This window comes from Salvelinus sp. IW2-2015, linkage group LG18, assembly GCF_002910315.2.
Source record: "Salvelinus sp. IW2-2015 linkage group LG18, ASM291031v2, whole genome shotgun sequence".
NCBI lineage: Eukaryota > Metazoa > Chordata > Actinopteri > Salmoniformes > Salmonidae > Salvelinus > Salvelinus sp. IW2-2015.
Window position 1 is genome coordinate 48,243,275 of NC_036858.1, and position 25,465 is coordinate 48,268,739.

The 25,465-nt window shown below is 42.0% G+C and overlaps 2 protein-coding genes across 2 annotated transcripts in view; one reads left to right on the plus strand and one right to left on the minus strand.

Annotated features, from left to right (window-relative positions):
- Positions 1–25,465, plus strand: part of LOC111978632 (voltage-gated delayed rectifier potassium channel KCNH1-like) — a 79,113-nt gene that overhangs the window by 11,234 nt on the left and 42,414 nt on the right. Inside the window, exons 4-10 of the mRNA XM_024008807.2 lie at positions 1,176–1,282; positions 1,711–1,839; positions 2,128–2,246; positions 2,975–3,142; positions 3,810–4,034; positions 13,818–13,975; positions 15,070–15,341. Coding sequence (XP_023864575.1) covers positions 1,176–1,282; positions 1,711–1,839; positions 2,128–2,246; positions 2,975–3,142; positions 3,810–4,034; positions 13,818–13,975; positions 15,070–15,341 — 1,178 coding nt within the window. The remainder of the gene's footprint in view (positions 1–1,175; positions 1,283–1,710; positions 1,840–2,127; positions 2,247–2,974; positions 3,143–3,809; positions 4,035–13,817; positions 13,976–15,069; positions 15,342–25,465) is intronic.
- Positions 302–25,465, minus strand: part of hhat (hedgehog acyltransferase) — a 216,940-nt gene continuing 191,776 nt past the window's right edge. The window contains exon 11 of the mRNA XM_070448561.1: positions 302–643. Within this exon, the coding sequence (XP_070304662.1) occupies positions 627–643 (17 nt within the window). The 3' untranslated portion in view covers positions 302–626. The remainder of the gene's footprint in view (positions 644–25,465) is intronic.

Consider the following 25,465-nt stretch of genomic DNA (forward strand, 5'->3'; position numbering starts at 1 on the left):
CCTTCAAGACTGTTGGGAAAGCATTCCTCATGAAGCTGGTTGAGAGAATGCCATGAGTGTGCAAAGTTGTCATCAAAGCAAAGAGTGGCTACTTTGAAGAATCWAAAATATTTTTTTATTCGTTTAACACTTTTTTGGTTACTACATGATTACCTATGTGTTATTTCATAGTTTTAATGTCTTCACTATTATTCTACAAAATAGTAAAAATAAAGAAAAACCCTTGAATGAGTAGGTGTAACGATGTTCGTCTGAGGAAGAAGGAGTAGACCAAAGTGCAGCGTGGTACGTGTTCATGATGTTTTAATATCGCATAACACGGTGAAAAAACATGGTCAAAAAACATTCTGGGGTTGCCTCTCGTGCACACCTCCTCGAGCCAACTCCTCGTAGCGTCGCCGCTCCGCCTTAGCTGCCTCCAGCTCCTCTTTAGGACGRCGATACTCTCCCGTCTGTGCCCAGGGTCCMTTGCCGTCCAGGATTTCCTCCCATGTCCAACTCTCCAACAAATGCTGCTCCTTCCTACCACGCTGCTTGGTCCTTTGGTGGTGGGTAGTTCTGTAACGATGTTCGTCTGAGGAAGAARGAGTAGACCAAAGCGCAGCGTGGTACGTGTTCATGATGTTTTAATATAGCCTGAACACTGAAACAAAGAACAAAAGTGGAACAAAACGCAACAGTTCTGTCAGGCACTCACACAAAACAGAAAACAACTACCCACAAAACACAGGTGGGAAAAGGCTACCTAAGTATGGTTCTCAATCAGAGACAACGATAGACAGCTGCCTCTGATTGAGAACCACACCCGGCCAAACACATAGAAATAGACAACATAGAACAAAAACATAGAATGCCCACCCCAACTCACTCCCTGACCAACCAAAATAGAGACATAAAAAGGATCTCTAAGGTCAGGGCGTGACAGTAGGTATGTCCAAACTTTTGACTGGTACTGTAAGTGAAACAGATAAAGAAGATTGCGCAAACAATGCAGTGATCTAAAATCATAAAAAACATTGATAAACACTTCACACACACACTGCTGTCCTCAATAAGGTATTTCAAGAGACTAATTTTACTTCGTTGCAGCACTCTAACATGTCTACGCTCTTGTTTTTGAGTGCTTCTGGGTGACATTAAAAATGAATACTGTTGTTTTCCGTTTGTGTTTCTAGCTTCATGTACGGGGAGCTCACAGACAAGGATACTAGCGAGAAAGTACGGCTAACGTTTGAAAACTACGAGATGAACTCATTTGAAATACTAATGTATAAAAAAAACAGTAAGTACCAAGTTAACATAAAAAACAGCCTCTTGTCACGCTAATGTATTCTGCCATTTTTTATGAATATGTACAATGCTGTTCCATCGCCAATTGGAACAGTACTAACCCTGTAGATCATGGGCCATAGCCATAAAGCGTCTCATAGTAGGATTTCTGATCTAGGATCAGTGTTGCCTTGTAGGTCATAATGAATCAGTGGAGACCTGATCCTAGATTAGCACTCCTACTCTGACATGCTTTATGAATACGGGCCCAGTCATAACTCCCCGTCCCGCCAGCAGGGAGCTGGGTCTTTGAGCCCAGTTTTAACCATGTGCTTTTTTAATAAATACGTTTCTGTTGAAAGCTGTATTCCCCATTTGACCATTTGTATCAAAGACTATTATAGATAAAGCTATAATAATGTATGTTCTCTCGTTTCTCAGGAACGCCGGTATGGTTCTTTGTSAAGATAGCCCCTATACGAAACGAACAGGAAAAAGTGGTGCTGTTTCTGTGCACCTTCAGTGACATCACAGCCTTTAAACAACCAATAGAAGATGAAACTTCAAAAGGTGAGTGACAGAGTTTGTAAGTGGCAACAAAGGATGTGGTCACATTTACTTGGATAGTCCCCTACAGATGAGACGATGTGCAAGTCCTAACTACTTTTTACAATAAAGTATTATAATAACGTGATGTGTTTCGTCTAAAGCCCTCATCAGGGTGCTGCTTTTAATCTAAACACGTCATTAATAATAATAACACTCTGGTTAGTTAATAAATTCAATCTTGGTCTACCTTTAGTACATTCGTATTAGTACATTATTTTCACACAGACTACTAATCCCTCATGCTCTCAGGTTGGGGCAAGTTTGCCCGGCTAACTCGTGCTCTGACCAGCAGTAGAGGGGTGTTACAGCAGCTACAGCCTACTGTACACAAAGGAGAGAACGTTCACAAGCACTCCCGCCTAGCTGAGGTACGCTAATATGTATGGTCTTATTGTACGTGTTTATAACTACACTGATAAAGCTAGGGCATGTGTGTGTGTGGTGTGTGTGTGTGTTGTGGTGTGTGTGTGTGTGTGTGTGTGTGTGTGTGTGTGTGTTGTGTGTGTGTGTGTGTGTGTGTTTGGTGTGTGTTTTGTTGTCGTTGTGTGTGTGTGTGTGTGTGTGTGTGGGGGGGGGAATGACACACACCATTGTCATTCCATTTGGTTAGGGGAGCATGTGCGCCGAGTTGCTGTGAATCCATTTGTCTCTGTCCTTTTTTGTGATTATAGAGATGCACGAAATGATAACACACACACCCATGTACAAACACACAGATGCACACACGCACACCATATATGGATGTAACAATATCTAAGCAACCTTTAAAGGTAGACTCAGCGATATAACATAGATGCAGAAAGTAAACAGCATAGTGGGCCAATTTCCGCAACAACTAAAAGCGTTGAAGCACAAGGCTCAACTTCTCCTCTGTTTTGGGCCCTTGGCTACCACGCTGTAACAGCATGAAGTGAACCTGTGCACAGGCGCAGATACTGTGTGCCTTGCATCTTCGCTCATCTCAATATCTGCAGTACTGCTGGTGGCAATGTCATTTCACTGTGTGTACCTTTCAGTGAACTGTAACCTCTTGGTTTACCCCAAACCCTTCTTTGATTTTATTCCATCAAACTCATCAAAGATATACAATCTGCAGGTCCTCCAGCTGGGCTCAGACATCCTCCCCCAGTACAAGCAGGAGACGCCCAAGACGCCGCCCCACATCATCCTCCACTACTGCGCCTTCAAGACCACTTGGGACTGGGTCATCCTCATCCTCACCTTCTACACGGCCATTATGGTTCCTTACAACGTCTCCTTCAAGGTCTGAACCATATAATGACATATACTTTATCCCTGACCAAGATGGCTGCCATTATCAGCATATTCTGTCTAGAGCTTTGCAGGTGTGTGACATCAACCACTCTATTTTGTATTATATATCTCGGTCCCACTTTAAACGAAGTACAACTTGTAAAGGCTTTATTTAGCATACATAAATGATTCATAAGCACTACATAAAGGCTTCACAAATCATCTATAAGCTTATGTCAGGGTGTATAAACATACAAGGTGTGTTATGTCACATTTGATTATTCACCCTTCAGTGGGAATGGTTATGTCACCCTTTTATACACAGTTTTTCAAGTATGACATACTCTTATAGATGATTTGTGAAGCATTTATGTAGTGATTATGAAGGCTTTATGTATGCTTTATAAAGCCTTTATAAGTTGTACTTTGTTTAAAGTGGGACCTATATCTCTATGGTCTAACAAAGATTCTCTAATTTACAATAATAAAGATCCTCTCCTGTCCTCAAGGATGCATAAAAATAAATGTACGCTAATAATCTTGGGGAGGTAATATAGATTCTCTACTCTAAAGCAAATTGCCATTCGGGAATAACACAGATTCTCTACTATACTGCTCTACACAGATTCTCTCCTCTACTATAACAAAGATTCTCTACTCTACCTCTGTACTATCAGACCAAGCAGAACAACGTGACGTGGCTGGTGGTGGACAGCATCGTAGACGTAATCTTCCTGGTGGACATCGTACTCAACTTCCACACTACCTTCGTGGGCCCGGCCGGAGAGGTCATCTCTGACCCCAAGCTCATCAGGATGAACTACCTGAAGACCTGGTTCGTCATCGACCTGCTCTCCTGCCTGCCTTACGACGTCATCAACGCCTTCGAGAATGTGGACGAGGTCAGTACTGTGTGTGTGCGTGTGTGGTGGGTGTTCGTCATCAACCTGCTCTCCTGCCTGGCCTATGACCTCGTTAGCGCCTTCGAGAATGTGGACGAAGTCAATCGGGTCTGACAATATATTGGTAGTAATTTAGCTTTTACAGCTTTAATAGTTGAGTTAATTTGAGTTTTTGATATGTAGAAATGTGCAACTTAAAGCAGTACGGTCTCGGGTTCTGTGTAGAATTTCTCCTGTTCCGGAGGATGCGTGAACATCGACACATACTAAACATTCAGTGTGGCCCCAGTGGGGATCTAACCCACAACCCTGGTGTTGCCACTACCAGCCCCATGATCTAACCCACAACCCTGGTGTTACCACTACCAGCCCCATGATCTAACCCACAACCCTGTGTTACCACTACCAGCCCTATGATCTAACCCACAACCCTGGTTTGCCACTACCAGCCCCATGATCTAACCCACAACCTGGTTACCACTACCAGCCCTATGATCTAACCCACAACCCTGTGTTGCCACTATCAGCCCCATGATCTAACCCACAACCCTGGTGTTACCACTACCAGCCCCATGATCTAACCCACAACCCTTGGTGTTGCCACTATCAGCCCCATGATCTAACCCACAACCCTGTGTTACCACTACCAGCCCCATGATCTAAACCCACAAACCCTGGTGTTGGCACTACACAGCCCCATAATCTAACACCACCAAACCCTGGTGTTACCAACTTACCAGCCCATGATCTAACCCACAACCCTGGTGTTGCCACTACCACTACCAGCCCCATTGTTCTTACATTAGTAGTCTCTAGATGGTCTAAACCCAGTGAGCTATATTGATTCGCCAGCCATTGAGCTTTTCTGTCTGACTATATAATTTACGTTTGGCTAATGACAGCAGCTAATGTCCTTAACCCGCCTCCAGAAACACCCAACACAGCCTTTTCTTTAGTCTCTCCCACAGAAACCCAATGAGACTCAGCCTTGCTTATATTAGCTTATATTACTGGACATCAGGCTGGGTGTGTGTCTATAGACGAGTTCAGCCTGTTAACAGCGTTATGTTTACTGGACATCAGGCTGTGTGTGTGTCTATAGACGAGTTCAGCCTGTTAACCAGCGTATATTACTGGACATCAGGCTGTGTGTGTTCTATAGACGAGTTCAGCCTGTTAACCAGCGTATGTTACTGGACATCAGGCTGTGTGTGTGTCTATAGACGAGTTCAGCCTGTTATATTAGCTTATATTACTGGACATCAGGCTGTGTGTGTGTCTATAAGACGAGTTCAGCCTGTTATATTAGCTTATATTACTGGACATCAGGCTGTGTGTGTCTATAGACGAGTTCAGCCTTTATATTAGCTTATATTACTGACATCAGGCTGTGTGTGTGTCTATTGACGATTCAGCCCTGTTATATTAGCTTATATTACTGGACATCAGGCTGTGTGTGTTCTATAGACGAGTTCAGCTGTTATATTAGCTTATATTACTGGACATCAGGCTGTGTGTGTGTCTATAGACGATTCAGCCTTTATATTAGCTATATTACTGGACATCAGCTGTGTGTGTGTCTATAGACGAGTTTCAGCCTGTTATATTAGCTCTATATTACTGGACATCAGGCTGTGTGTGTGTTATAGACGAGTTCAGCTGTTTATATTAGCTTATATTACTTGACATCAGGCTGTGTGTGTGTCTATAGACGAGTTCAGCCTGTTATCTTAGCGTATATTTACTTGGAAATCAGGCTGTGTGTTGTCTATAGACGAGTTCAGCTGTTATATTAGCTTATATTACTGGACATCAGGCTGTGTGTGTGTCTATAGACGAGTTCAGCCTGTTAACCAGCGTATGTTACTGGACATCAGGCTGCATTTGAAGGGTCACAAACCTGTCAGCGTTCATTTGTCTTATGGCAGCCGTATAGAGTTATTATGGTGGTTGTTGGTTTTGATTTGTGACTCCGTCTTCAGTGTGAGTGACTTTGTTTTCAGTGTGTGCGTGTGAGTGTGGCTGTGTTTTCTCACAGTAGCTAAAGGCCTCTTTGGGTTTTGCGGTTCTCTGAGTCCCTCTTCTCCTCGTTTACGACCAGAAGCTGCTCACCAAGAGATAGTAAGGGAATTCAAGGAACAGGAAGATTCTCTTTGAACGGAAAGAAAATATTCTCCAAAGAGCAGCATATTAGTGCCGTCCCTCCTACCTTCCACACACATTTATTAAATTATGGAATTAAACCCGTTTATCCATGAGTGTTAAAGCGTTGAGGCTCAGGCACATATTACTGTATGACTCAGACTGCTGCAGCAATAGGAAATATAGCGTTGCTGTCATTTTCAGTATGTGAAGTGCCTTGCTTACCCAAAGGGGTCAGTCTCCTTACCAGAGAATTCAGTAGTGTGTCAGTAGTCACACAACCCCATGGTGATGAGGTATAAATACACTACATTACCAAAAGTACGTGGACACCTGCTCATCGAACATCTCATTCCAAAATCATAGACATTAATATGGAGTTGGTCCCCCTTTTTGCTGCTGTAACAGCCTCCACTGTTCTGGGAAGGCAGGTAGCCTAGTGTTTAGAGCGTTGGGCCAGTAACCAAAAGGTTGCTGGATCGAATCCCCGAGCTGACAAGGTAAAGATCTGTTGTTCTGCCCCTGACCAAGGCAATTAACCCACTGTTCCCTGGTAGGCCGTCAATGTAAATAATAATTTGTTCTTAACTGACTTGCCTAGTTAAATAAAGGTTAAATAAAAAATGTATTGAACTAGACTGGGGCAGGCCTAGCAGGGCAGAATAATTTTTKGGACGAACTGACTTGTTGGAAAGGTGGCATCCTATGACGGTGCCACATTGAAATTCACTGAGCTCTTCAGTAAGGCCCTTCTACTGACAATATTTGTCTATGGAGATTGCATGGCTGTGTGCTCGATTTTATACACCTGTCAGCAACGGCTGTGGCTGAAGAGCCGAATCCACTAATTTGAAGGGGTGTCCACATACTTTTGTATATACTGTATTGTGTAGATTTTGAAAGACCTGTTTCAGATCTGTAAGTCTCAGGTAAACATGTCTCAAAGGCACAGATAAACAGAGTTGGGTTCCATTTCAATTCAGTCAATTCATTAAATAAACTGAAATTGCTTTTCAATGAGGAAAATGGGAATTGGACTTTAATTTTTTATATGAATTGAAGTAGAATTGACACCAACCTTGTAGATACATACTTGAAGATGACTCAGATATCTTTTAARTCCCAGAGTGTATTGGGTGTGAGTTCCAGATATTTATGAGTTCATAATCTCATACAGCCAGAACTAAAGTCTTGCATAATTATGCCAGATGCTCGATTCATTTCTGGGGGGAGACGTGTTAGAAAAGATACTAGAACGAGAAGCGAAAGCAGGGAAGTAACAAAATTCCTCATTAGTCGTCAAATCCCACACAGTCTGTTGACAGACGCTACGATACCAGTTATGTTACTTGCATCTGTCCACGAGAGATTCATGACTTGCTGCCGTTGTGTTGAGGTTTGACCTGGCTGCCCGCAGACGTTAACTTTCTATAGCTTTCTATGCCATCTCTTCTCCATGGCTCTGTCTGTGGCCTTTGAAGAAAGTCTTGGATTTGAGTTTCCAGACTTCCTGTTGAATGTGTTTTGACCTAGCTGCCTGCAGAGAGAAGCCTTCACACAGCTCTCTCTGGGTGCTCAAGTGTGGTGTGGGTAACCTCACTGTCTTTCGCCCAGCGCGCTCTGTCTCTGTCGGTCTGTCACTCTCTTCTCCTCTCTTAGTGAGCTGGCTGACTTTCATTTTTCTTTTCAGTGGAAGTGTTAGAGAACAGCAGGGTAATTAGTCCCATTGCCCCCGCCAGAACCTCCAGTGCTACCTTGTGAAGAAGTTCTCATTAAATGGAGCTGGGAGAAAATAGTCTGCTTGCCTCAAAATCCAGACTGAATCACATTTCAATGGTGGAGTGAAACAGAGGTTAATTCAGTCTGGATTTTCAGGCTAGGAGTCTGCAGTCCAATGCTAATCCACTGGAAGAGTCAGTCAGTCACAGCTTCTAATGCTTTCATGTGTTTTACATGTGAAGGCTACCCCTAGCAGTCAGTACAGCATATGGTTTGGAGACTGACGTCTCACTGAAGKGCAGTGAAATGGATTGCTCGTTTCCTAACGGGCAAGGTGAAAGCAGGAGACTAAACAAAACAATAAATTATCTTTCTCTTTTTCCTCCCGTTTCAATCGTTTTCCCCTCTTCTAAAATTAGCTTTTGTATGGCTGGTTTGACATCTGCTGTAATTTTGTATCAGGGGATTCGGGATTTCTTCTGTCATGATGTAAATCATCTGCAGCAATAGAACTAGAATTAACGTAGCCTTCGAAGTGTAGCTGCAGTGTTAGCAGTGCAGCTAGCCAGGCGTGCAGCTACTGGATTAAATGAGCTTCAGTGTAGTGATTAGCATTAGCAGTACAGCTGTCCAGGTATAGGACTGGATTAAATTAGATATTAGCATAACACAGCTAGGCAGGCATTACAAGACTGGCTCAATGAGCTCTGTGTAAACATTAGCCAGTGAAACCATAAGCATTAGACAGGAAGAAGATGTATGGCCATTGGCTAACTAATGTGTGATTGTCTGTTTGGCTATGCAGATGAATATGTACATAGGCCTACACATAAACAAAGACTAAATCTCGGATATGTCTGTATGTGTGTGTTGTCTAATCTTACGTAGTTGGTCAAATATTGGTCAAATGGAGCGCCCACCGAACAGGAAGCTGCACCCTCACCCCTAAGTAATTTAAGATGCTATAATTTAAGATGCTATAGATTTCTCTATAATCAATACACTCCCATTTACCTTTCCCCAAATCAAGCCAAATAGGCACCTCGGAAGTTTCTCACAGAGAGTCAATCAATCCCACAGACAATTATGGTTGAAACAGTGCCATGTCTCTCTAATGAGTCACTGAGTCCAAGGTGCTAAAGGAGCTCTGTAAACTTGACCCCCAAAAAACATCTGGGTCAGATAGTTTAGACCCTTTCTTCTTTAAGGTTGCTGTCCCTATAATCACCAAGTCCACCTCTGACCTTTTTAACCTGTCTCTCCTCTCTGGGGAGGGTCCCATTGCTTGGAAGGGAGCCACAGTTAGTCCTTTATTTAAGGGGGAACATTAAGCTGATCCTAACTGTTATAGGACTATTTCTATTTTGCCCTGTTTATCAAAAGTGTTGGAAAAACGTATCAATAATCAACTGACTGGCTTTCTTGATGTCTATAGTATTCTCTCTTGTATGCAATCTGGTTTCCGCTCAGGTTATGGATATGTCACTGCAACCTTAAAGGTTCTCAATGATATCACCATTGCCCTTGATTCTAAGCAATGTTGTGCTGCTATTTTTATTGACTTGGCCAAAGCTTTTGCTACAGTARACCATTCCATTCTTGTGGGCCGGCTAAGGAGTATTGGTGTCTCTGAGGGGTCTTTGGCCTGGTTTGCTAACTACCTCTCTCAAAGAGTGCAGTGTATAAAGTCAGAACATCTGCTGTCTCAGCCACTGCCTGTCACCAAGGGAGTACCCCAAGGCTCGATCCTAGGCCCCACGCTCTTCTCAATTTACATCAACAACATAGCTCAGGCAGTATGAAGCTCTCTCATCCATTTATATGCAGATGATACAGTCTTATACTCAACTGGCCCCTCCCCGGATTTTGTGTTAAATGCTCTACAACAAAGCTCTCTYAGTGTCCAACAAGCTTTCTCTGCCCTTAACCTTGTTCCGAATACCTCCAAAACAAAGGTAATGTGGTTTGGTAAGAAGAATGCCCCTCTCCCCACAGGTGTGATTACTACCTCTGAGGGTTTAGAACTTGAGGTAGTCACCTCATACAAGTACTTGGGAGTATGGCTAGACGGTACACTGTCCTTCTCTCAGCACATATCAAAGCTGCAGGCTAAAGTTAAATCTAGACTTGGTTTCCTCTATCGTAATCGCTCCTCTTTCACCCCAGCTGACAAACTAACCCTGATTCAGTTGACCATCCTACCCATGCTAGATTATGGAGATTGGCAGGTAAGGGTGCTCTCGAGCACCTAGATGTTCTTTACCATTCGGCCATTAGATTTGCCACCAATGCTCCTTATAAGACACATCACTGCACTCTATACTCCTCTGTAAACTGGTCATATCTGTATACCCGTCGCAAGACCCACTGGTTGTTGCTTATTTATAAAACTCTCTTAGGCCTCACTCCCCCCTATCTGAGTTATATACTGCAGCCCTCATCCTCCACATACAACACCCATTCTGTCAGTCACATTCTGTTAAAGATCCCCAAAGCACACACATCCCTGGGTCGCTCTTCTTTTCAGGTCGCTGCAGCTAGAGACAGGAACGAGCTGCAACAAACACTCAAACTGGACAGTTTTATCTCAATCTCTTCATTTGAAGACTCAATCATGGAAACTCCTACTGACAGTTGTCGCTGCTTTGCGTGATGTATTGTTGTATATACCTTCTTGCCCTTTGTGCTGTTGTCTGTGCCCAACAATGTTTGTACCCTGTTTTGTGCTGCTACCATGTTGTGATGCTGCCATGTTGTGTTGCTACCATGTTGTTGTTGCTATCATGTTGTTGTCATGTTGTGTTGCTACCATGCTGTGTTGTCATGTGCTGCTGCCATGCTATGTTGTCTTAGGTCTCTCTTTATGTAGTGTTTTGTTGTCTCTCTTGTCGTGATGTGTGTTTTGTCCTATATTTTTATCTAATTTATTTGTATTTTTAATCCCGTCCCTGCAGGAGGACTTTTGGCTTTTGGTAGGCCGTCATTGTAAAGAAGAATTTGTTCTTAACTGACTTGCCTAGTTAAATAAAGGTTAAATAAAAAAATWAAAAAATGGATAGTTGAATAAAAGACATGAGCTGGCGCACACACAGAGAAAATTATTTTATGTAGAAGTGCTGACTAACGGCGAATAAACTATAAGCTATTAAAATAGAGTTGCACACTCTATATGTAAACTCCCTGTAATTTATTGGGTAAATTACTTCTCTTTTTTATGTAGCTTATCTCTAATGGATAGTAACATCGAATGAAACACATCAGACTTTGAAGTCTATTAAATATTCTTATTCTGAGACCCTTAGTGAATACGGCCCTAAAGGATTAGGATATGTGAAAGCACGGGTTGTAATAGAGGGTAAAGGCACTTACATGCTATTTAAGCACAATTTTATTTGGTGAATTATAACGTTTAGTGCATCTCTGGGTCAGTGTACCATGGAGGGGTCAAGGGTCATTAAACGGATTTAGAGATGGATAACGTTACAATTCTAGGCCTATTGATTACTCAGGTCACCTTCATTATTAGCATGCACTGCACAATATGCACACCCTTCACACACACGTGCATGCACATGAACACTATAGGCCCTATAGGGCTAGAGCTTGTTGCTGCTGTTAGCTGTCATTTAGGCAAACCAAACTGGAGAGTTTAGTGTCCTGATGTGTCGCTCAAACGCATCCATTTAGTGAGTATTTAGTTGATGAAGGCCGTGGCTGTGTCAGTGGTGTAAAGTGCTGCAGTGGTACTTAACAAGCTGATCCTAAGAAAGCTGTGATCGGGCACCAAGTCTGTTGTATCTGCAGGTACAGCACTTTGTCAGCCTCTAGTCTTTCAGCTTCTCAGCACCTGGTTAATGCTGACAGCTGACAGACACCAGGACATTTTCTGTTAGCCTGACTAGGTTCTGTCCAGCCAGCTGCTATGGACAGTGAAAACAACATTTTAGTTTCTGTATGACTGGGAATTCATGTCATTTATTTGAAGTTGATCATCAAGCAATGTTTGTACTTTTGGTTGTACATTTGCTTATGAACAATTTGTGAAGAATCTTCATAGGCTTGGTAAAGGATTTGTGAAGCATCTGTATAGGCTTGATAAAATATATGTGAAGTTTTCATTAAGCCATACGAGTTATTATAACATGATAAAGGACTCTGCATTATACCTACCTGCAGGCAATAAGTATAGTGTTACTAAGTTATGTTTCCTCTGAAGTGGGGACAGCTTATTCTACTTGTAGTTATCCTGATATGCGTTCAGTAAGGTAAATAGTAGCAAACGTTAGCTAACACATTTCCTTTGTTTTGTGTTAGCCGTGAACATTTGCTAACGCTAGCTAACAGTCTGAGGTAGTGTGCGACGAATGGAAGTGTCTGTTTCAGGTCTAAACTGTCAGTACAAATAATCAAGTGGCCATGTAGGCTTTTTCTACATGTAGTAGGAATAGCAAAGGTTTTTTCAGTTGATAGCTAAAAAGCCACAGTAATAATTACAAAAAGGAGGTACGTATTTACAACTTCACTGTAACATTTTGGAATGTTCATTCAAATCTTTCAACTGAAATTGTTACTAAGCAACATGTTTGCCGCAAACAATGGTCTAACTGATACAGTAATCCAGTGAGGCCCACATGTACTGAATCTGCAACGCTCTGAACATTCCACCATGCTTAATAAACCCCAGTAGTCATTCAAAAAAGTCTGTGAGGAGATTTGGTTTGGTGTCTCTGAACTGTTGTCTTTTTTTTTCATCACATTATCCTTTTTACATGAATATGATTTACCTATTAATTTGTATGAATGTTTGAAGTCATCATGGTTTTATCTTCTTATATGTCTACTTTTCTTCTGTTTGATCATGCTCACGTCTTTCTTTCTTTTCTTCCTCATGCCCCTGTTTCGTTCTGTTTGCATGGTCCCTCCCCCTCCTCTGCCTGTGTTTATTTGTGGAACGGGAAGAACTGGAACCGTCGAGCTGTCACTCAAGTAGGCCTTTCGTTATCAAACCCACTTTGATTGAGTTGGTTTGGGTCAAAATATGATTATAATGATATGATAAAACATTATTTTCACATTTGCAATTGATAAACACAGACACATAGTCTACAGTATGTGCTGTATCATCCAGGATAAGTTCACACACACACACACACACACACACACACACACACACACGCTCCACTCAAATGGATTTACATACATTTACATAAACAATATGGTCTTTCATATAAATACATGTTGTGTGATGTATCACCCTGTTTTTGCAAATGCATGTTTTTTTCTGTACTCTGTTCATGATTCAGATAGAAATCACAGATGGTGAGTTGAATGGAATACATGTTGATTTCTGTCATATCTCTAACGTGTTACATCATTTTTTTTGTGTTGAGTATATGACTCCAAATGAAGTCTTTCTTCCCTTCAGATTTGCCCCTGGAACTTGGCAATGGTGTTTTGATTAAATTAATGAATAAAGACCCTAGCTAGTTGTCTTACAGTAAATTCATGCTACAAGTTCAGTGTGAGGTTATATCGACTGGGTGCATGTCTATGGCTTGTATCACAGCTGCTTGAGTACACCCTCATTTTATAGTCATAACATCCCATTAATATTGTTAACGTCTAGGAAAGACTTCTTGATGCCAGCACACACATTCAGTATCCAAGGACTCCCTGGGAAACAGTGGCAAATGTTATAGAGTGGACTATCCTGGTTGAAAGAATAGTACATGCATACAGACACATACATTTTGTCAACATGCAGTTCTATGTTTGTTCATACTTTGAGTAATGGCTCCTAAGCTACAGGTCCACCCTTCAGTTTCCATAGAACGTAAACATTTTGTCAACATCTGCCTGATCTCTCTCTCTCTCTCTCTCTCTCTCTCTCTCTCTCTCTCTCTCTCTCTCTCTCTCTCTCAGGGGATCAGCAGTCTGTTCAGTTCTCTGAAGGTTGTCCGGTTGCTGCGCTTGGGCAGAGTAGCCCGTAAACTGGACCACTACATTGAGTATGGAGCCGCCGTCCTCGTCCTGTTGGTGTGTGTCTTCGGCCTGGCTGCCCACTGGTTGGCCTGCATCTGGTACTGTTCTGTTAAGACTGATTTACTGTATATTAAAGGTAGACTCAGTGAAATGACGTTGACACGAGCAGCACCGCAGCTATTGGGATAGCTCTCTCACAGCTCTCACACAGTCACACAAAGTATCTGTGCATGTGCAGGGGTTCACTTCACACTGTTACAACGCGGTAGGTACAGGATCAAAATAGCAGAGAAGTTTAGCCTTGTGCTTCAACACTCTTAGTTGTTGCGGAAATTGACTAACTATGCTGTTAACTTTGTGCATCTTCGTCATATCGCTGAGTCTACCTTTAATGGGTTATGACAGTACCCAACTCTCTTATCCGGGAACTGGCACACCTGATTTAACTAGTCAAGAGCTTGATGATTAGACAACAAAGATGTGAACCGTCTGTTGGTCCCCGAGGAGAGAGTTGGCAAAACCTGTTATAGGAGTTAATAATGTGATATGAAGTCATTATGTTGGTAACATGCAAATAAACTGTTATCCTATTATTAATATAAATTATCACAATGGCCAAAACAATCTGGCTACTGTATTTGTTAATTGCATATTCCTTCAGTGTTTCTCAATCCGTTCCTCTCTGATCTCCAACTGTGTCATGCTTTTTTCTGCTACACCTGATTTCATTCATCAACAAGATTAGTTGTGGATTAGTTTACAAGTTGCTATTGGTGAATTAGAACAAAAATGCTAAGTGTAATGACTGGGGAGTTACTGAGTAACAGATTGAGAAACACTGCCTTTAAAAACTGTCATGCTCTGTAGTGTTGACAGTGTCATGAAGGAGAAGTATGTTTCTGTTGCTCACCCGCATTGTCATGCATTGTTTTGTAACTTTCGTCTTACTCCCTTAAGCAAAGTGAACAAACCTCTAACCTGTGTTGTAGAGGCAACCCTAACGCTGTCCTTTCCCTTACCCCTAAACCTGAACATGAACTCTTTCTCATCTCAACCTAACAGGTACAGCACCTACCTGGTTTTGGTTCTTGTCTAACTGGGCTTTAACAATAAAGGATGCAATTTTGTAGCAGACCTCCATTGTCCTACCAAGAGTTGCTGAATATCTTTTAATCTTGACTAACTATAACAGGTACAGCATCGGTGACTATGAGGTGATAGACGAGGAGACAGGCATCCTGCGGACAGACAGCTGGCTGTACATGCTGGGGGAGACAGTGGGCTCGCCATACCGCTTCAACGCCAGCGGAACAGGGAAGTGGGAGGGCGGCCCCAACAAAGACTCGGTCTACATCACATCTCTATACTTCACCATGACCTCTCTGACCAGTATAGGGTTTGGAAACATCGCCCCCACCACCGACGGAGAGAAGATCTTCGCTGTCGCCATGATGATGATTGGATGTAAGTATACGGGACTACATGTTTTTCTGTCATGATCTAAGGTGGTGTTTCCCAATCCTCTCCTGGAGTACCCCCAGCCAGTCCACATTTGATGTATTCCAGAACTAGCACAGTTGATTTAGGTAATGAGGGGTTTGATGATTAGGTGGCCATTTGAAACAGCTGTGATAGTTCTGGAATACATTGAACTGCATTGTTGGTTAAGGGCTTGAAAGTAAGCATTTCACGGCAAGGTCTACACCTGTTGTATTCAGCGCATGTGACAAATAACATTTTATTTGATAAAATATGTGGACTGGCTGTGGGTACTCGGAGAGGTTTAGGAAACACTGATTTAAGTGCCCTCTGTGGCCTTATTGGCATTTTCCCCATGTGGTAACATTATGAATTAATGAGCCCCTCTCATGTCTCATGATGGAATGTTGTTGTTAGAATTGAATTAATTGGTTATAGATAAGTGAAACACTGGAGTAGCACTGCTTTGGTAATATGAATTGATTAGACCAACCCATCAGCTCATAGCCCCTTAAACTGTCTGCATCGATGACCCTGCACTCTATCCAGACAGGAAACAGGGAGCACATCAAACACTCTATCGTCCTCAAAACCATGCTCTAACACAATTTCACATCATTATATTTACATAATAAAGCTATGAGCATTTGAAGAGTTTCATTCCAAAGTGCTATATATCAATTTTCAGACATTTTGGTAAATATATATATATATTTTTTTACAACTTTTGAAAGAGATTGGTGTGCTTTTTCACCATCTAATCATGGCATGGGCTTCTTGAACGATATACATGTATTTCTTTGAAATCTATCACTTGATGGTTTCATTTCAGAGAGAAAAATAATAATGTTTTGTTGCAAAACGCTATGTATCCGCCTCAATCTCAGAGAATAGTACTATAGGTTTTATACAGTGAAATGTGACAAATAACTACATTTTTAATAAAGAACTGTACAAATGTGTGACATCAATATTTAAAAATCTTTTTTTTAAAGAATCAGTGCAGTAATATCAAATCTGTATGTAAAATATTTGCATTTGACATTTTAGTCATTTAACAGATGATCTTATCTAGAGTGACTTACAGTTAATTAATTCATCTTCAGATAGCTAGGTGAGAAAACAACATATCACATTGAAATATACAGGATAAGAACATTCCATTCCAGCTAAACAATGGATATAGCGTTTTGCAACAAAACCCATTTTAATACACAAAATTCTAATATCTATGAATAAAAAAATCTGAGAATAGYAATATTTTTCCCCAATCATTTCGGATGAAAAAACACAAATGTGAAAAATTGGTGGATATAGTGTTTTGGAACGAAACTCTTCAATTTGTATAGAGCAAGTAATGCGTCTGCCACTCATGAGCTGTTTGAAAGGTTCATTCAGGGTTCATGAGATTCAAGTAGTCTTTCATCTGTCTCATCCTTACTGTATCTCTCAATCTCTTCAACAAAATGGCTGTTGTTACTGTAACTCAGATAATCATGAATATCATATCTGTCAAAGTGGTTATGGCAAAATGTAGGGAATGATTGTATTCCATCCATCCATTTAATTTCATCCATCCTATTCAAGTAAGATTACATCTAAAGACAGCCAGAGACTGACACACGCAGACAGAAGCATGCAATATAGAGCAGACACGTTATTTTTTACCGTAAGGCTCATTGGCTCTCAGTTGTGGTAGTAGCAGTGGGAGAGTAGCAGCAGCAGGAGAACCTGGGGCAATATACTAGGCAGTCAGTGGCGGTTGGTGCCTTTCAAGATTAGGGAAGGCAAATGTTTTTTTTGAGCATGGTCTTATTTCTATTACATTCTGTCATTCATATTCCATTCACCCAGCTCAATCTATCATCGATAGGTGTAGGCTACTACATGATACTCAAATTTGCCCTATACCCATCATGAGGTTGCCACAACCTAGCCTACGAATTAAAGTTTATAATGTACACTACCATTCAAAAGTTTGGGGTCACTTAGAAATATCCTTGTTTTTGAAAGAAAAGCAACAAAAAAAGTCCATTAAAATAACATCAAATTGATCAGAAATACAGTGTAGACATTGTTAATGTAAATTACTATTGTAGCTGGAAACAGCTGATGTTTTATGGAATATCTACATAGGCGTACAGAGGCCCATTATCAGCAACCATCACTCCTGTGTTCCAATGGCACGTTGTGTTAGCTAATCCAAGTTTATCATTTTAAAAGGCTAATTGATCATTAGAAAATAATTTTGCAATTATGTTAGCACAGCTGAAAACTGTTGTTCTGATTAAAGATACAATAAAACTGGCCTTCTTTAAACTAGTTGAGTATCTGGAGCATCAGTATTTGTGGGTTCGATTATAGGCTCAAAATGTCCAGAAATAAATAAAATAAATAAATTTCTTCTGAAACTCGTCAGTCTATTCTTGTTCTGAGAAATKAAGGATATTCCATGTGAGAAATTGCCAAGAAACTGAAGATCTCGTACAACGCTGTGTACTACTCCCTTCAAAGAACAGTGCAAGGCCTCCCACTCCTCTTTCTATTCTGGTTAGAGCCAGTTTGCACTGTTCAGCTGGGCTAGAAAATCTGGACCCTCTCTTTCTAAAATGATCCGCCAAAATTGTTGCAACGCTTATTACTAGCCTATTCGACCTCTCTTTCGTATCGTCTGAGATCCCCAAAGATTGGAAAGCTGCCGCGGTCATCCCCCTATTCAAATCCCCCTATTCAAATCATTAGTCCAAACAGTTGCAAAATGTTCCATTTTGAAACAAAATCACGAGTTTCTATCGGACAAATTCAGTTAGGTCCCTCCCCGTTTTGTTCAGTTTGCTTGCATTTAAGAAACGTTTTGCAACAGAATCGGCGGATTGAATACACCTCTAATTACCAGCACACACATTTCATTTTCGTAGCAGCCAAAAACAGCATCATCACTTTGCTCATTGTATAATTCTCCTTTCCTTCTATGCGCTCTCCTCCTTTCACCGTTTCCCTTCACTTGTGGACTTCAGTGCACAACACAACAGCTGTCTGTGACGAGGCACAAAAACCTCTCCAAGCCAAACCTTCATATCATAACCATTAACCCCTACACAGCCTACATCATTGTCACCATATTAACGTTATAGTCAACAAACTAGAACTAACGCGTTAGTAAACCCACAATCAAATCCATGTGTACAATCACGCAGTACAGTGTACAGCAAGCAGTTTAGCAGTTACACTGGTGGCAATGAATTAATATACCCAAAAGCTTGACTTGGAAGAGTTGCAGTGTTAGATAGCCTTAGCCAGCTAGCTAACATAAACAGCATTCCTCTCTGTTTGAGCCTCCTAGGTTTTGTAATGAAGTCAATGTACCTAGAGGAGGATGGAAAATAGCTGTCCTCTGGCTACACCATGGTGCTACCCTAGAGGGTGCTGTTGAGGCTACTGTAGACCTTCATTGAAAAACTGTGTTTTAATCAGTTATTTGGTGACATATTTAGTATAGTTTTATCTAAAAAGGATAACTTAAAAAAWATATATATATATATTAATGAAATTCACTGAGTAGGATGTTCCTCCTCTGATGATAACCACTATATGCATTGCAGGATTAATTGAACCGAGCACTATCCTACAATCACTCACTGTCTCAGCTGGTCAGACCATATAACCTACCTAGTGCACTACTTTTGACCAGAGCCCTATCGAACGTTGTCAAAAGTAGTGAACACATAGGGAACAGGGTGCCATTTGGGATGTGGATCCTGTCTCGCTCACTACTTTACAGCACCTACAGAACAGCAGGTTCAGATGCACTTGCTGCACCTCCTGCATCCGTTTCCATGGTGAAAGACAAAGAGAGATACTTCTGTCAAAGTTACTCGATGCCAGTGAGAGGTACAACGGTTGTACACTTGAAACTATTGATACACACTCCAAGAGTTAGGGTTGTGTATTGCAGGCATACTCCGATACTATTTAGAATGGCAGCTCACACAAATTTCCTAGGTGGCAAAGGTCCAGATGAATATTATAATTTATTTGCGTAATAACAGATCCCTACCTCGGAACCCATGTGACACCAAACTGTTCAAATTGTTCACAGCCCTCTTGTTGCCGGAGAGAGAAAAAAAAAAAGTTACGCTTTTTTAAAAGCTAATTTCTTGCAATTCTACTCATTTTGCCATGTCTTATGTGTGTTCATATGATACCAGGAGTCGAGGCCCCTGGGCATGCAATCTGATTTACACAAATAGAATTCTATTCTATAGGTTTTGATCTGAATCGAAAGAAGCTGAGAAAAGTAACAGAAGATACAAGTGGAATGACTACTGTATGATTCCATCCAGTTTAAACCGTGACTGACTATTCCATTATTCTCACAATTCTATTTTTACCATCTGCGGTGGATTGGTGTTGGCAGCAGCCGAAGATCACATCAGTGACAAGAGGATTATACAGCTGTCTTGTCACTATGGCAACGGTTGGCCTGGGACCTTTTTGGGTTTGTGACAACTGTCTGTAAACTGTCTTCAAAGGAAGACAGCTGTTGGTGGATTCCATTTAAATCACTGTCACCGATAGAGCTGTGGTGCTACACCAAGACCTGATGGATAGGTCTAACACTAGGAACCCCCCCCCCCCTAACCGGTCTTGTCCCCTTCATCTACACTGACTGAAGTGGATTTAACAAGTGACATAAATAAGGGATCATAGCTTTCACCTGAATTCACCTGGTCAGTCTATGTCATGGAAAGAGCACGTGTTCATAATGTTTTGTGCGCTCAGTGTATACTGTACCTCAGAATATTAGGACTATAGGATGCCTAGGAAAATGATGTTTGGTAACTCTTTACTCTAGGTGTCCTGTCTTTGTTTTAATGCGTTATGTAGCTGTTATAAAGGCTTTATAAATGCATTCATAAGGACACATACAGTAAAGTGTTACCGGATATTTAATGCATAGTACAGGTACAGTATATTCTGTAGGCTATGTTTAATGTTTACCGTATACTGTATGTTAATTTTTTGTGGCTGGTTGCAGTTTCTGAGTATGAACATTTGCATAATTGTCACATCATATGAAATATTGATTTGCTGATGCATACATATCCCCAGAGGGACAATGACATAGCTGTTGACGAGCCAGCAGCATTGCATTGACCACACACACACACACACACACACACACACACACACACACACAACACACTCACACTATCCAGCAGTACTAATTCGTTTCTCACTGCCTTTGATCCCATGCCATACATGCTCAAGGTGTTACCTTCCATCCAGTCCAAGCTCCAGGTGTTACTTCCATCCAGTCCAAGCTCCAGGTTTACCTTCCATCAGTCCAAGCTCCAGGTGTTATCTTCCATCCAGTCCAAGCTCCAGGTGTTACCTTCCATCCAGTCCAAGCTCCAGGTGTTACCTTGCATCAAGTCCAAGCTCCAGGTGTTACCTTCCATCCAGTCCAAGCTCCAGGTGTTACCTTCCATCCAGTCCAAGCTCCAGGTGTTACCTTGCATCAAGTACAAGCTCCAGGTGTTACCTTTAACCAGTCCAAGCTACAGGTGTTACCTTTAATCAAGTCCAAGCTCCAGGTTTTACCTTCCACCCAGTCCAAGCTCCAGGTGTTACCTTCCACCCAGTCCAAGCTCCAGGTGTTACCTTCCACCAGTCCAAGCTCCAGGTGTTACCTTCCACCCAGTCCAAGCTCCAGGTGTTACCTTCCATCTAGTCCAAGCTCCAGGTGTTACCTTGCATCCAGTCCAAGCTCCAGGTGTTACCTTCATCAGTCCAGACCAGGTGTTACCTTGATCCAGTCCAAGCTCCAGGTGTTACCTTCCATCCATTCCAAGCTCCAGGTGTTACCTTCCATCCATTTCCAAGCTCCAGGTGTTACCTTCCATCAGTCCAAGCTCCAGGTGTTACCTCATCCAGTCAAGTCCAGGTGTTACCTTCCATCCAGTCCAAGCTCCAGGTGTTCCCTTGCATCAAGTCCAAGCTCAGGTGTTACCTTCCATCAGTCCAAGCTCCAGGTGTTACCTTCCATCCAGTCCAAGCTCCAGGTGTTACTTCCATCCAGTCCAAGCTCCAGGTGTTACCTTGCATCAAGTCCAAGCTCCAGGTGTTACCTTCCATCCAGTCAAAGCTCCAGGTGTTACCTTCCACCCAGTCCAAGCTCCAGGTGTTACCTTCCACCCAGTCAAGCTCCAGGTGTTACCTTCCACCAGTCCAACCTCCAGGTGTTACCTTCCATCCAGTCCAAGCTCAGGTGTTACCTTCCACCCAGTCCAAGCTCCAGGTGTACCTTCCATCTAGTCCAAGCTCCAGGTGTTACCTTCATCCAGTCCAAGCTCCAGGTGTTACCTTGCATCTAGTCCAAGAACCAGGTGTTACCTTGCATCCAGTCAAACTCCAGGTGTTACCTTCCATCCAGTCCAAGCTCCAGGTGTTACCTTGCATCCAGTCAAGAACCAGGTGTTACCTTGCATCCAGTCCAAGCTCCAGGTGTTACCTTCATCCAGTCCAAGCTCCAGGTGTTACCTTCCATCCGTCCAAGCTCCAGGTGTACCTTCCATCCAGTCCAAGCTCCAGGTGTTACCTTCATCCAGTCCAAGCACCCCTAGTAACATGTCTTACTCTGCATTTACATTTTTCATTTAGCAGACAGTCTTATCCAGAGCAACTTAAGCAGGCTTTATGATTATGAAACTAAATGTGGATATTGACTGGATATTGTAGAGTCTAACCCAGTGGGGAGTCTAAAACTGGTTGCAGTTACAGTATATCAGGCTAATGTTATTGGTCAGGTTGTGTATTGAGAGGGATTTTGATATTGTAATTGTTAAGGACATTTTTTATATATCTATTAGTGACCATGCAGAAAACATGTCTTTACCTGATTGTCATCTGTTTTTTCTGACCACAACCACATTATTACATTTTTCAGGCGCCTCTGTCATCATAAATAGAGAAGAAGAGAGAAACTCTAGTCTACAGTAGAGAGGATAGAGAGAGCTCTAGTCTACAGTAGAGAGGATAGAGAGAGCTCTAGTCTACAGTTGAGAGGATAGAGAGAGCTCTAGTCTACAGTAGAAGATGAATAGAGAGCGCTCTAGTCTACAGTAGAGATGATAGAGAGAGCTCTAGTCTACAGTAGAGAGGATAGAGACAGCTCTAGTCTACAGTAGAGAGGATAGAGAGACAGCTCTAGTCTACAGTAGAGAGGATAGAGAGAGCTCTAGTCTACAGTAGAGAGGATAGAGAGAGAGCTCTAGTCTACAGTAGAGAGGATAGAGAGAGAGCTCTAGTCTACCAGTAGAGAGGATAGAGAGAGACCTCTAGTCTACAGTAGAGAGGATAGAGAGACAGCTCTAGTCTACAGTAGAGAGGATAGAGAGAGACCTCTAGTCTACAGTAGAGAGGATAGAGAGACCTCTAGTCTACAGTAAGAGAGGATAGAGACCTCTAGTCTACAGTAGAGAGGATAGAGAGAGCTCTAGTCTACAGTAGAGAGGATAGAGAGAGACCTCTAGTCTACAGTAGAGAGGATAGAGAGAGACCTCTGGTCTACAGTAGAGAGGAGTACTGGAGTCAGATGGACTTTGTAGTATCTGATCTTCATCTTCAAACGCAGCAGTGACAACGTGATGATATAATATTCTGTCACATGCGCATTGTAGACAGCACACAGCATGCAGGAAAAATGTAACCTTTATTTATGCAGAGAAGTCCCATTCAGCCCTGCTTCAAATCTGCTGGCAGAATTACTCTTTTGTATCAAACGGACAGACAGAAAGGATTGTGGATTGTGCATGTTGCTGTAGGGCTCTTTCGATAAGAACAGCTCCAAACTTAGTTTTGTATGACAATAAGGGATATCGCACCAATATGAGACAATTTTGTATTTGCGTAATGAATGGTAGGGACACCATTTTACAATAACAGTTTTGTTTTGGAAAGCTACAAAAAAATGAAGTGTGAGTGTTAGTTCACAAAAAAGGGGTTGGGGGGATTATTTCAAATACTCTTTGAAGAGGTAGGGTTTCAGATGTTTTCGGAAGATGGGCAGGGGCTCTGCTGTCCTAGCTTCTGGGGGAAGCTGGCTCCACCATTGGGGTGCCAGGGCAGAGAAGAACTTGGACTAGGATGAGCGGGAGCTGCCTTCCCGTAGGGGTGAGAGGACCAAGAGACCAGAAGTGGCAGAACGGAGTGCTTGTCACGTTCCTGACCTATTTTTATGTTATTTTGATTATGTTTAGTTGGTCAGGGCGTGAGTTGGGGTGGGCATTGTATGTTGTGTGTGTTTTGTTTAGTCTATGGGTGTTGTATTGTGTATGGGATAGATAATTGTGAGGTTGTCTAGTTATGTCTATGGCTGCCTGGATTGGGTCTCAATCAGAGACAGCTGTCATTCATTTGTCTCTGATTGGGAGCCATATTTAAGGTAGCCATAGGCAGTAGGCTTTTGTGGGTAGTTGTCTTGTTTAACGTTTGTTGCTTGTCTGTGCACTTGCGTTATTTAGCTTCACGATCATTTGTTGTTTTGTTTGTTTGTAATAGTGTTTTCGTTTCATGTTCATCTTCGTTCGTTTAATTAAAAGAAGATGGCTTATTTTCCTCATGCTGCGTTTTGGTCCGTCTCTCCTCCACACGATCGTGACAGAACTACCCAACTCCATTCCTCTTCTCTCCATTGCTTTAGTTCCTTTTCTCCTTCCTCAATCCGCTTGGTCCTGTTGTGGTGGGTAGTTCTGTCACGATCGTGTGGAGGAGAGACGGACCAAAACGCAGCATGAGGAAAATAAGCCATCTTCTTTTAATTAAAYGAACGAAGATGAACATGAAACGAAAACACTATTACAAACAAACAAAACAACAAATGATCGTGAAGCTAAATAACGCAAGTGCACAGACAAGCAACAAACGTTAAACAAGACAACTACCCACAAAAGCCTACTGCCTATGGCTACCTTAAATATGGCTCCCAATCAGAGACAAATGAATGACAGCTGTCTCTGATTGAGACCCAATCCAGGCAGCCATAGACATAACTAGACAACCTCACAATTATCTATCCCATACACAATACAACACCCATAGACTAAACAAAACACACACAACATACAATGCCCACCCCAACTCACGCCCTGACCAACTAAACATAATCAAAATAACATAAAAATAGGTCAGGAACGTGACAGTGCTAGGGTTGGAATGTAGGGTTTGAGCCTGAGATACCCAGCCCTGAGAGGGTGAAGGTGGATCTGATGGTTCAATGTGTCGAAGCCAGCAGATAGATCTAGGAGGATGAGAACAGAGGATAGAGGTTTAGCGGCTTAGACTAACAGTGAAATGCTTGTTTACTGCTTTTCCCAACAATGCAGAGAGAAAAATAGAAAAATAATAGGAATAAATCCACAATGAGTAACTATAACCTGGCTATATACACGGGGTAACAGTACCGTGTCAATGTGCAGGGTTACGAGGTAATTGAGGTAGATAAAGTGCATTAGTAAAGTTTTCACACCCCTTGACTTTTTCTACATTTTGTTACATCACAGCCTTATTCTAAAATGTATTAAATATTTTTTTTTCTTCATCAATCTACACACAATACCCCATAATGACAAAGCAAATGTAATAAAAAAAAATAAAAAACGAAAAAATTACATTTACCTAAGTAATCAGACCCTTTACTCAGAACTTTGTTGAAGCACCTTTGGCAGCTATTACAGACTCGGGTCTGCTTGGCAGACCTGTATTTGGGGAGTTTCTCCCATTCTCTGCAGATCCTCTCAAGCTCTGTCAGGTTGGATGGGGAGCGTCGCTTCACAGCTATTTTCAGGTCTCTCCAGAGATGTTCGATCAGGTTCAAGTCCGGGCTCTGGCTGGGCTACTCCAGGACATTCAGAGACTTGTCCTGAAGCCACTCCTGCTTGTCTGTGTGTTTAGGGTCGTTGCAAACTCAAAGCAGGCTGTCATGTGTCTTTTACTGAGGAGTGACTTGCGTCTGGCCACTCTACCATAAATGTCTGATTGGTGGAGTGCTGCAGAGATGGTTGTCCTTCTGGATGGTTCTCCCATCTCCACAGAGGAACTCTGGAGCT